At 43.1% G+C, this 11,158-nt stretch overlaps 1 protein-coding gene across 2 annotated transcripts; it reads right to left on the reverse strand.

The window, feature by feature from the left end:
• Positions 1–1,692: 1,692 nt before the first annotated feature.
• BRAT1 (BRCA1 associated ATM activator 1) lies at positions 1,693–11,059 on the reverse strand. 2 transcript variants are annotated; one of them, XM_026083168.1, is made up of 13 exons: positions 10,848–11,059; positions 10,424–10,578; positions 9,501–9,645; positions 8,182–8,554; positions 7,964–8,083; positions 6,696–6,787; positions 6,311–6,429; positions 5,613–5,799; positions 5,149–5,222; positions 4,498–4,597; positions 4,121–4,219; positions 2,919–3,097; positions 1,693–2,671 (listed from the first exon to the last, which is right to left on the reverse strand). In XM_026083168.1, the coding sequence occupies exons 1-13, from the start codon at positions 11,023–11,025 to the stop codon at positions 1,940–1,942; spliced, it is 2,553 nt and encodes an 850-aa protein (XP_025938953.1). In that variant the 5' UTR covers positions 11,026–11,059; the 3' UTR covers positions 1,693–1,939. The 2 variants fall into 2 exon arrangements, with proteins under 2 accessions (XP_025938953.1, XP_025938952.1); XM_026083167.1 differs by having other exon boundaries at positions 9,501–9,648; positions 10,848–11,058.
• Between the last annotated feature and the right edge of the window lie 99 nt (positions 11,060–11,158).

Raw genomic sequence — 11,158 nt, forward strand, 5'->3', positions numbered from 1 at the left:
AAACCTTTTTTTCAACAAAAGGTGCACTTAATTCCTCTTCCAAAGATAACAAGCCATCCCAGTTTGGCCCTTTAGTTGTACAACTTTACTTTTATTGGTGCAAGCCATCCTGTCTATAAAAAGGACTTTGGACTGCAATTGGGCAACCTGTATAATGTCACTATCATTCCAGCCTATATAAAATAAGAAAAAAGTTCCACTAAATGTAAACAGGACTGAAAGTCAAGAGCCTTCCCTAATATACAGTGGATTCTCCTTTGTGTAACAAGTAATTTGTTCAATTTGATGATATTTGAATAGTTCCTTGGAATCTCTTAAAGCATGCAACTTTCCAATGTCAAGAATTCTAGTGCTGAAAGGGAAGAATAAATCCCCCTCAGCAACCTGCTTATCTGCTTTTCTGGAGTGCATCATCTGCCCTATTGCCAAGATGTAATATTAGTTTTGGTATTATAACCCCTTCATCAGACAGGATTGCTAAACCTCCACCAACAACCCCACACTTCTTTAAAAGCAGTTCCCTTCTCTTTTACTAACCCTCCCAAGTTTGGAGCAAAATGCAGGGGCAGAAAGAAGCCTGATTTTTCATATCTTCTGTCTTCTGCCATGTGTAGTTGCTGCCCAAGTAGAATCGTGCATCAGTAGCAGAAGCTACTTCCTCCTAAGAACAGCTGCTGTTACAGTACCCAAGGGCTTTGTCATATATAAAGCTGCATGCAGAGTGATAGGTAAGTGTGCTGACTTCATTAAAAGGCATGGAGTAAACCTCCAGCCTCAGCAGCAAGACATTTAAACTACATCTAACCCCAGTGTACTGCTGCAGGGATAATACTGAAGGCTGAGATTATATCAATAAGTGTCTCAACTGCATTAAATGCTAGAGCCTCCATCAGGCTAAAATGAGTGTTGTGTTCCTGCCTCTATATTAGGCTAAGAGAGGATACAGGATGCTAAGTAACACCTCAGTACTGAAAAGGAATACAGTATGGTTTGACCTCCTGCTAAAGGTACTGTTTTTTCACATTACAGAAGGCTTCTTAAACAGCACAAGAGTCATTGGATTAAGTCACAAACTACAGTCTTCCCCGAGCTTCTTAAAAGCTGGCAAATCTTTCCTCCAGAAAACAGTGTTGCCATTCTCATTAGAGCTGCTGTTTTCTAATTGTTTACCAAAGCTAAGCAGAGATTAATTTTATCATGCACCAGTTGCAGGTGTCAAAGTCTCTTTTTATCAGTTAGCAGCTATTCTAGTTCTTTAGGAATCAAGAATAGGAGCACTTACAGAGTTCAACAAGTTGGGACTTGCTCCTGACTTCAATTTAAAAAGCATAAAATAAGAACTCTGTCAGCTTTTTAGTGTCATCACTGAGATCAAACTCCTGTGTTAGTATTATAAATTTTTTTCCACAGATAAATAAAACCAGTACACTTTTAATTCCTCAAATGCCACCTTCTGTTCCAAATGCAACAGGGAACTTGAGAACCCTGTTTTCAGAATAAGGATATGSACAAGGTAAAAATAATGTCTTTTAAAGCCAGTCTTGAAAAGGTTTATCTGCTCTGGCTTTAAAAGAAGCATGCAATAATTTGTTTTCAGTCACTTGTTTCTGTTTTAAAAAAAATATGATGTTTATTCATGGAGGCAAGATCTGGTGCTTTCCTAAAGGATGTACAAATTAAAAGCAAAACAAATGCATTTCTTAATATATTTACTTTGAAAAACAGCTCAGACAGTTAATTATAAACTACATTTATCAGAAATTTTTCATCTGTATTAAATCAAAGTCTGACCCATTTAACAAATAACAAAACAATCCTTTTCTCTATTCACAGCAGCCCTTCTTCTGAAACTCTCTCAAGAAAGACTTCATGACTAGCAAAAATTCTCCTCCAAAAGAAAATGGTTTGAAGCACTGTTCCCTCAAAGCAGAAGATGTTTTTAGTAGCAGTCAGCTTCATTCTCCTCTACGGTCCCCACAGTAGCAAGGATGTCCTGTAAGAGTGACTGAGGGCTTTTCTCCACATGGTCACTACTTTTGTTTAGGTCATCATGCAGCTCTTCTAGGTTTATTGTTCCTAAAGCCAGCAGCATGCTCTCTGGATCTTGGAAGTCAACCTCATTACCACTGCCTGTGAGGATGTTCTGGGCCAGAGAACCTTGCCTTAGTGTCCTTTGTAACCAAGCAATGCCATGTTCCGCAGGTAAATCTTCAGTCTCATGAAAATCCTTCAGGGCGTTACTTGGATAAAAACTGGATCTTAAGGCAAGCAGTATATCACAGGCTTTCTGACCCACTGGTCTGTCACAGTCGCACAAAGAACAAAACAAAAAGCCAAACAGTTTTACTCGGCAAAATATCTGCAGCGACTCATTCTGACGAACGGAACTAGTGAATTCAGGTGAGAAAGGAGCATAGGGGCATTTAGGACGGCCAAGTCGGCAAAGCGTCTGGACAAAGAAAACTTCAACCAGTTCCAAACCACCAAGTCTGACTTCCCAGTCTAAGTCGCTCTCTGCAATTTGGATCGCTCTAGAGACAAACTGCTCTGTATTTTGCAGCAGACCTGTATGGCTTTGCCTCAGCCACCTGGTAAAGATGCTGATCGCAGCCCTCCTAGGAAAGCTCTCTGGATCTGTAGACAAGATTTCTTGAAGCTTTTCTACAGTGTTCTAAATACAAAAAGACAAAGAGAATACACAGAGAGGGAAAGAACACGTAAAGAAACAAGAATAGTGTAAGTAAAAAATCTAGTCCCTTGTCACTGCTGTAGCTTACTTAAGTCACTGCTTATTTAAATGTGAAATCTGACTGCATGAAACTGCAGATAATTTCAAGAAAGTTATAAATAATATAACAGCAAACTGATGTGTCGCTCTGCTTGATTCCGCTGCTGTGAGCTACACAAAGTTATCATACCTCTTTATTATATTGATTCCCTATGACAGGTGACTCCGAAGCAAAGTAAGTAATGAAGGTTAAGTGTCCTGCAGCAGTCACAGCACTTGCCCGCACATAACTCTCTGGGTCCTCAAGAAGATCTTCTGTAAGCCTCGGCACCTCCGAAGAGAGGAGAGTCTGCCTGAACTCATCCTGGTCTGTAAACAAGACAGCAATCCAAAGAAGTGAGGCTTTATTCTCTCAGAGCTTRAAGCTGTTTCCAATGCAAACAGTCCTCTGCGTCATACAAGGACGCCCACTGACTGCAGGGACAGCTGCCAGTGAGCTGAGCTGCTGCAGAGACCAGGCGGCTGCTCACAGGAGCACAGATGCTCTGTGTCAGGCTCCTCATTTTGTAGCAGCTTGGTGACCTCCAGTCAAGTCCTGTTAAACAGTGAAGTTTGGAAAAATCCGTTTACAGTTATTCTAGGGGCAAGAAAACCCTTCCTTTGGGCAAGCAGGGACATGGTTGCAGCCCATCAAACTAATGGTTTTGCTTAAAGGAGGAAAAAGGAGTCTTCTCTTCTTGTTCTCAAGACACTGGCAAAGCAAACTAGATGTAACTGAAGCAGTGCTACTGAGAAGGGCTGCTGGGGTGAACTGCTAACACAGCTGAGTGTGCTGGATACTTTCTTTCTGACCTGGAGACAACAGTAGTAGACAACATCCTCCTCTCTTCCAACACAGCAGAGCTACTGTGGAAGAACTGATACAGCCTTAGTGCTACCTGCTGCAATGCTTGAGCATTGAGGAAAAGCGGAATATCAGTAGTTAATCCAAAGCATGCAAAGATGATCTGCAGCACAGCACCTCTTAAATCCCAGCCCCCAGCCTGTTCAGTGGAACCAAACAGATTCCACTATAGAGCAAACAGAGAAAAGGGAAAGGATTATCTGCCATTAAGGACTGTCACCTGCTTAGACATATGTTAAAGAACAGTCTCAACCTATCTCAGTTTAATTCACTAAAACTGTCATTGGGGAGGACATAGAAATCAGTTTAACAGGAAAGTAGTAGAAGCTTATTTATTAATCTTTTGGAAGATTTTGATCATGATCTGAGAATAAATTTTTTTTCCTCTCTCCAATTACACATTAAAGGATGCTTCACAAGCCTCAATGACTTTTATAGCATTAAAGGACATACTCCTCCAATCCGAACCATCATATCTCTACACATACCTCTCAAGCCTTTAATCAGGATGGTGAGGAACTCCAGAGAAGAATCTCGTACTTCCCAGGAAGGACTGCACAAACGCTTCTGCAGCACCAGAAATACATCTGTAAAAGCCAAGTGACAGGCTTGGATGGACATGAAAGGTAATAAGCTTTATCAAAGCAATCACTTTACAGCCTCTACATTATTTACCAGATGCAATCTCTTTTTTTGCTGCTGCGTGCTTCCCCTAGAGCTCTCCAACGCACTACAGGCACTGTTAAAACTACATTCAATGTGACTGCAGGTGAGTTGTAAGTGTTCTGAGTGGGAAAGGTAGGCGAGAGCAGATTTCATATATGCTGCTAGCTGCTCTTTGTCACAGCTTGAATAGTTCTGTTACCTTGCAGAATCTTCTTGGTTTGCCACTGGCTGTTGAAGCAGGACATTTCAGGTAAGCACACCAGCCATTTGGATGTAGCTTGAAATGACTTTTTCAGAACCTGAAACAATATAAGGTGGATTTACTTTAATACAGGAGGAAGCATTTTTTGCCTTTACACTAGATAGAATTTGCTTTATCCTCCCATTACAGAGAAATTCCCAGGAAAAACAAATATCTGTTCTTATTAAGAAGTAAGCCACAAGCAAATGGTGCCTACACAGTATTTCTAGCAAGCTCCTAGAACATGCCTGTTCTCAAGTTAGTAATATAAACTGCTAGTTTCTCCAGGTTTTGATTTGCAGTTGTCTTCTGAGCCATTCTGACAAAACAAACAAAAACCCTAGCACCAACAACTGGATACTTAAAGGCCACGTCAAGCTTAGTATGTTGGCATTACTCCTAGATGTGATGGCTCCTGTCTTTCAAAAGCATCCAATTACTCACTCGTTAACATTTTAGCTATTACCTGCAAGCCACCCAGAACCAAAATAAACCTCCTACGTATTCTAATATGAACTATGTTAAGAGGCAACTATAGTCAGACTATTTCTCAGAACTTCACCCCAGTGGAGCAAGTAGACTTGACTCTGCCCTTGCTCCTACACTTACCGTATGACTAGTGTTTGGACTCTCCAGGTATGCCAAAAGGATGTCAAATAAACTTTCTACAGGTGTGTCACAGCCTGAAACATAGAAAACTGATAGCTAAAGGTCCAATAGTGAGAGAATGGAAAAACTCAGTTGTTGAAATACTGAAAGATACAGGATTATAAAACTGCATTTTGGAGAAGAAAGCAAATATGGTCCTGAAAGCAAGGGAGAAACATCCAACTTCTCAAAACCACTCATTAGAACTTTTTTTTAGCTACAGCATTACCTGCCCTAGATTATCAACAAAAATTAAGGCTAACCAACACAGCAGAAGGAATTGAAAAATGAACAAGTTTCAGAAATGGAAATGGTAGTCTTTGCTCAGAAGCTTCAGTGAAGAGGTGGAATGGTAAATTCTGCAGTTACATAATGGTCAAGCATTTCCAAAATTTTAAAAAGTTAAAGCACAAATATTAACTCACCCTTCCGCTCTGAGAGCACAGCCAGGACATCAAGAGCTGACCTCTGTACTCTGAAGCAACCAATCAAGATTTGGCTTATCTTGCTTCCCAGAGGAGAAGCTGGAATTAGGAGGCCATTACAGAATTGTAATATTGTCATGAGAGAGCGTAGCAAAGATGTATAGGGTAAATCCACTGGCAAACGAATCTAATAGAAGGAAAAAAAGCAAGTTTCCAACAAATGTCTCAAATGTGCATACAGACCAGGAGTTCTTGGTCAGGACTCGTGCAAAAACTTCAATTTCTAGTGTGCCCATTCTTATTGGACCACAAGGGTGATAGCTATGAACAAATTATCTTCCTGTTTCCCAGAGAACTATTGCACAGATGGAAGATGATTCCTATCACTCCTTGGGAAAGCAGTTCAATTCATTTTTCATGGGATCAATATTTGCAGGAGAGGTAACGTATGAGTAACGAGGCTTGTGAAGGTGGATTTGAAACTAAATTCATCCCTTCTTTACAAGCCTCAGTAGTCTTCTGTTCTCTTGTTTGGAGCCTAGTGTGCTAGATTTCTTTAGCATATGGAAGCCCCCACCTTCAACCCTTCTCCATGTTCTGTAAAGTTCTACTGCACAAGTTTGCAACCAATCTTAATTGGTTTTCTGTCTTTCAAAGACCAGTCTCATCCCTGGGCTTTTATCTTCTCTGAATGTTACCAGAGACAGTAGCTCCTCCAGATGACCAAGAGTCTGACACAAGAGACCAGCACAAGATGACTTGGAGGACAGAAGACTTTCAACAGTGGCAGGATCAGTGACAGACTCATCCAGCAAACCTGGAGGAACAAAGGAGAGAAGAGCTCAGGTGGCTATTTAGTGAGTACAAAGGACAGTGATTTTAAAGCATGTAAGCTAATCAAGAGTTTCAAGTGATATAATTTGAATGATATCCCTTCAAATGTAATGCTCGGCAATCAGCAGGATGCTGAACTTCACCAAAACCACTGGTACTGTCATTGACTTCTTCCACTCTTCCTCCTCCACCAGCCACTAAAAACGCTGGCAAGCAGAATAGTCTCTAACTTTTCTATCACCACTGTACCTGCATATTCCAGGGGCTGGGAGGCTGCTCTTAAAATACAATCCATTGGCTGAAGCAGAACAGTCAGTGCCTGAATCCTCACATCTTGTGGGCTTCAAAGGAGGAAACAGCAGTCAACAACAAAACAAAAATGCTTCAGTTCTTTCTCAAACCATGTGCCCCCAGACGTTGATCAGAAGAAAAGCATTTGTCACCTAGGCTTCTAATCAAGCCACCAACTGGCAGAAGAGCAGTGAAAGTATTACCAGGATTCAATCCTTCTTCCAAGCTTCCTCGGCTAAACCAAGAGCAGAGGAGAAATGGCTCTGGAATTTATAAGCAGCCTCAGCAAGCAATGCAAATAGAGATAGTGGGATTGTGTGCAAAGGTGGTTTAAAGGGATGCATTTCTTCTCAATAAACAGTATCCTTATAGCTAAAGACACAGGTGTTACTTCACCTATAAATCACTATCTATATCTGCTATATTAATTTAACATCTGATGATTTCTTCATGCTTTTTCTACCACGTAAAAATGGGAGTTACGGAGATGTAGGCAGACTTCTCAGAGGTGCACAGTGATAAGGCAAGAAGCAATGGTCATAAGTTGCAACAGGGTAAATTCCAACTGGATATATAGAAAGTATTTTTCATACTGAGAGTGATTAAGTGCTGGAGGTTACCCAGAGAATTTATGGAATTGCCATTCTTGGGAGCATTTGAACCTTGACTGGTGAGGGCCCTGAGCAACCTGACCTACCTTTGAAGTTAGCCCTGCACTGAGCAGGAGGTTGAATTAGATCACCTCTAATGGTCCCTTCTAACCCAAATTATTCTATGACTGTTGGCAGAGGTCTCCACATGGCAAATTTCTTTTGGAGAGCACTTTACGTTCCTTCACTAGTCACTGTTTTTGTGAAAGAAAACTGAACAGAGAGAATAATGAATTTGACAGGCAGTCAAACTGTGTTTACCTTAATCAACTTAGTCATTATAAAGTTAAACAAGTCTGCTATTTCTGCCTGAGAGACTGGCTGGCTCTAGATAAGACACAAGTGTGTACCTGTAAGCATGACTGACTTCTTTCATTTCTCTCTCTTTGAAACTGTATTATTCTAACTATTAGTGTCTGAAACTTGTTAACTATGGGCATGGTCTTGCCAACCAGTCTTACGTGTTAAGGAACATAGTGAAAAATACAGAGAAAACAACAGCTTTCAGAAAGACTCCAGACATATCAGTGCAGAAACATCTGCAAACTGCAAAAATTTCATAGCAGCAACTCCTACCATTCGTGGAGCCTCAGAATTCCCACTGCCAAAGGACCTGCTTGTACAGGGGTTAAATGTTCCAGAGCAGATGTCACTAATGCCCAAAAACTGCCTTCAGTGTCACAAAACACAGGAGACCTAGGAAGAAAGAAGTGTCAATAACGTATCCTATAAATATACACACTGGAAAACAGCTATTTGTCATCACTAGATCCAAGTTCCCAAAAGATCTTCACCTTGCCATGTTAAGCAAAAGATCCGCCAGCATGTGCTGTGCTTGAACTGACTCTTCCGTCAAAAAGGATTCTACTTGCTTTGCTACACCTAACCAAAGTACTTCAGTCCACGGAGCACGACAACTGCCAAACAAACTAGTTAACAGTTTTAATGACTGCTTGATTCGAGAGACAGAGCTGGATTGAAGGGAATCTTCTATATGCTTTATAATCATTTGGGCACACACTGGCCAGTCACAGTCCTTCGCACTGAGAGGTTTAGTCATTTCAGACTCTACAGAGAAGGTGAGCATGTGCACCAGAAGCCGACTGGCAGCTGAAGCCACAAACAGGCTGGGATCTCCTTGCAGAGTGAAGATCACATCTATGCCTCCTGTGTTAAAACAAAACAAGTCATTGAAGGGGGGGAGGGGAGAGGGGAAAACCCTTTCTATTGTGAGGCAGAGCCTTGTTGCAGTCCCACCATATATCACTCTAATTAAAGTATCATAAAGATTTAAATGCATTTGTATTTTTTCTTTTTATATTTATTTTGCAGTCTCTATTGCAACTCAGGGTCAGCCCATCCTTAACAAAAAACAAAAGAAGAAAGAAGAATTACTTTCAGACCTCAGGTGATATTAGTAACTCAGGAACAGAAGAGGCCCTTGATGTAATGTTAGTAATAGTAGGAGAGTTGACAGCACACTCGCTGTATATTTATGGGAGGAGCTTGTACTATCTGCAGACGTGACTGGTAAGAAAAAAAGGGAACTGCAGTAACAGTACTTCTTTTCCATCACATAGCCAGGAGCATATGTGCTCCATAGGTTAATACCAATTCAGTCTTTTAGACCCCTCCGTGCATGGAATCTAAGCCTGGCGTTAGCAGCAGGAAAACTTACATACCTGCATAAGGACAATGCAACTGCAAATGTGAGCGAGTATTAATAGAGAAAACTAACCCCCTCGTTTGTTTTTCTGAAGTAAAATCATACCGAAATATGTGTTTTGGTAAGAATTACAAATAAGAATACAATAGGTTTCTAACAAGCTCTTTTTATCCCACATTTCATAAGATATGCTTTTTCCCCCTCTGACAGAAACACCATTTTTAGTGTTGAAGAAAGAGTGAAATATATAACTAGTTTAACAAAGAAACCCTCTTTCAATAACTCCAGCTTTTTTCCACAAATGGTTTACTTTTCTCTTAAGTAAAGGAAAATAACCACACTGGCATGCGGTCTTCGTGCTGTCCATCTCATTTAACATCTCAACAACAGACTGGAGTGGAAGGGGCACAAAGGATCTCAGGAGTTACCAGTTCTGAAAGTACTCACCACCACTGCAGAGGAAGTGGAGGGCAGGCTGGTGGTGCATCATTCTGCGCACACCTTCCACCCAGCCACTTCGCACGGATGCATCTTCCCACATCACACTGTTCAGAGGCCCATCCTCACCAAAGAGCCTGACCAACAGCTTCTCCTGCTGAGGCCAGAGAACACACAGAGGAAACAGTAAGCAAAGGGCCTTGAGAGGAGCGGAGGGACTGCTTGGTCATCCCGAGTCAATAATATCGATAATGTAGCAAAGCCTTCTCTTGCTAAAAGTATAACTAAAGAGGAAAATATTCAGAATCCCATACTTAAACTCAGCATCGATACCGTAGTGAGGCCTTCTCTTGCTAAAAAATGTAACTTATAATAAAGTGGAAAAATTTGTTTTCAAGATGCTGGGGAAAATTTAAGTATATATTGGTTCCATTAGATTGCTTTGTCACATGCATCTCTTCCCCGAAGGCAGCCTCTTAGGTTGAGTTTTTACTGTAAATCTGTGCCATTGCATAAAGCAGGGCTTAAAAACGTTCCCTCATTTTTGCACGGAATCAGTGAGAGATTTCCTGTCAATTTACTACCGAGGGAAAACCCCAACCATTATTGCAGTTTAAATCTAAGAAATCTGCCCATGGATGTAATATTTTGCAGTTATGGCTGGGAGATGCTGTTGTCCCACACACTGTTATTGAACTGAAAATGAGACGCGCCCCACACTAGTGCTATTGTTGCAAAACAGAAGAAAGAAGACAGCAGCTTTATGTGAGAACTGAAAAGGAATAGCGTGATTATACGTCTGCAGTAAGATACTACTGTTTGCTGATTTGTCTGATGTATGCTAGAAATTCTACAAGCAAAATACACATATTTTCAGGTGTTCTCAAGAAAGAAGGAGGAAAGAGCCGTGTGGCAGCAGGCACCTGACTCACCTGCAAGTGCTGGAAGCAGTTTTCCGAAGCTGCGAGTAACCCTGCTAACCGCAGAGTAAAGGAGAGGATGCTTGGACTCGGCTCCGGCAGCGCCAGCACAGAGGTGATGAGCTCGGGCACGCAGGGGTTGTCCTGCACCAGCTTCAAGGTCGGCTCTGGCGACCGGGTGTTGCCCAGGGAGAGAAAACAGGAGTCAGGGCCGGGACTCCCGCCCTGCCTCACAGCCCCAGCGGGCTCCCGCCAGCTCCGAGGGGGTTGAACCGGTTTCACCGGGGCGCACGAGCTCCCGTGAAGCCTCGTACCGACCCCGAGCACGGAAAAGCCCCCCCGACCGATGCCAGGCGCAACCGAGGGACCGGCCCTCCGCGGGGGGCTCCCTCCCCGCCGGACGGCCGCGGGCCCGGGGCAGCCGGCGGACGCTCACCGGCCTCGCTGAGGTCCCCGAACCAGTCGAGCAGCTTCTCCAGGCAGGTGTCGTCGGAGCCGGGCTGCCGCGGGTCGGCCAGGGCGGCGCAGACGCGCGGCAGCAGCAGGCGGCACTCGCGGGTCATGGCTAACCGCCGGCGGGCCCGGGCGACGAACCAGGCCTCCAACGACGACATGGCGGCGCCGCCGCCGTCGCCGGTCCCGCGGCTCCGTCGCCTGGGGCGACCCGCCGTACCGGCAGCGGCCGTAAAGCGCGGGGCCGCGGCCGCAAAGCGCGCGTCGCGAAGCCTGCGGGACATCCTGCCGCGC

This window comes from Apteryx rowi, unplaced genomic scaffold, assembly GCF_003343035.1.
Source record: "Apteryx rowi isolate R43461 unplaced genomic scaffold, aptRow1 scaffold_6, whole genome shotgun sequence".
Lineage (NCBI taxonomy): Eukaryota > Metazoa > Chordata > Aves > Apterygiformes > Apterygidae > Apteryx > Apteryx rowi.

Bases quoted from the DNA above. Each gene is read 5' to 3' on its own strand.
- BRAT1 (XM_026083167.1), bottom strand. From the start codon at position 11,025: ATGTCGTCGTTGGAGGCCTGGTTCGTCGCCCGGGCCCGCCGGCGGTTA. The intron at 8,084-8,181 runs GTGAAGATCTTT...CTTTCTTCCTAG, and splicing joins CTTTTGCTTAACATGGCAAG to GTCTCCTGTGTTTTGTGACA. The intron at 6,788-7,963 runs GTAGGAGTTGCT...CCTCCTTTGAAG, and splicing joins ATTCTGAGGCTCCACGAATG to CCCACAAGATGTGAGGATTC.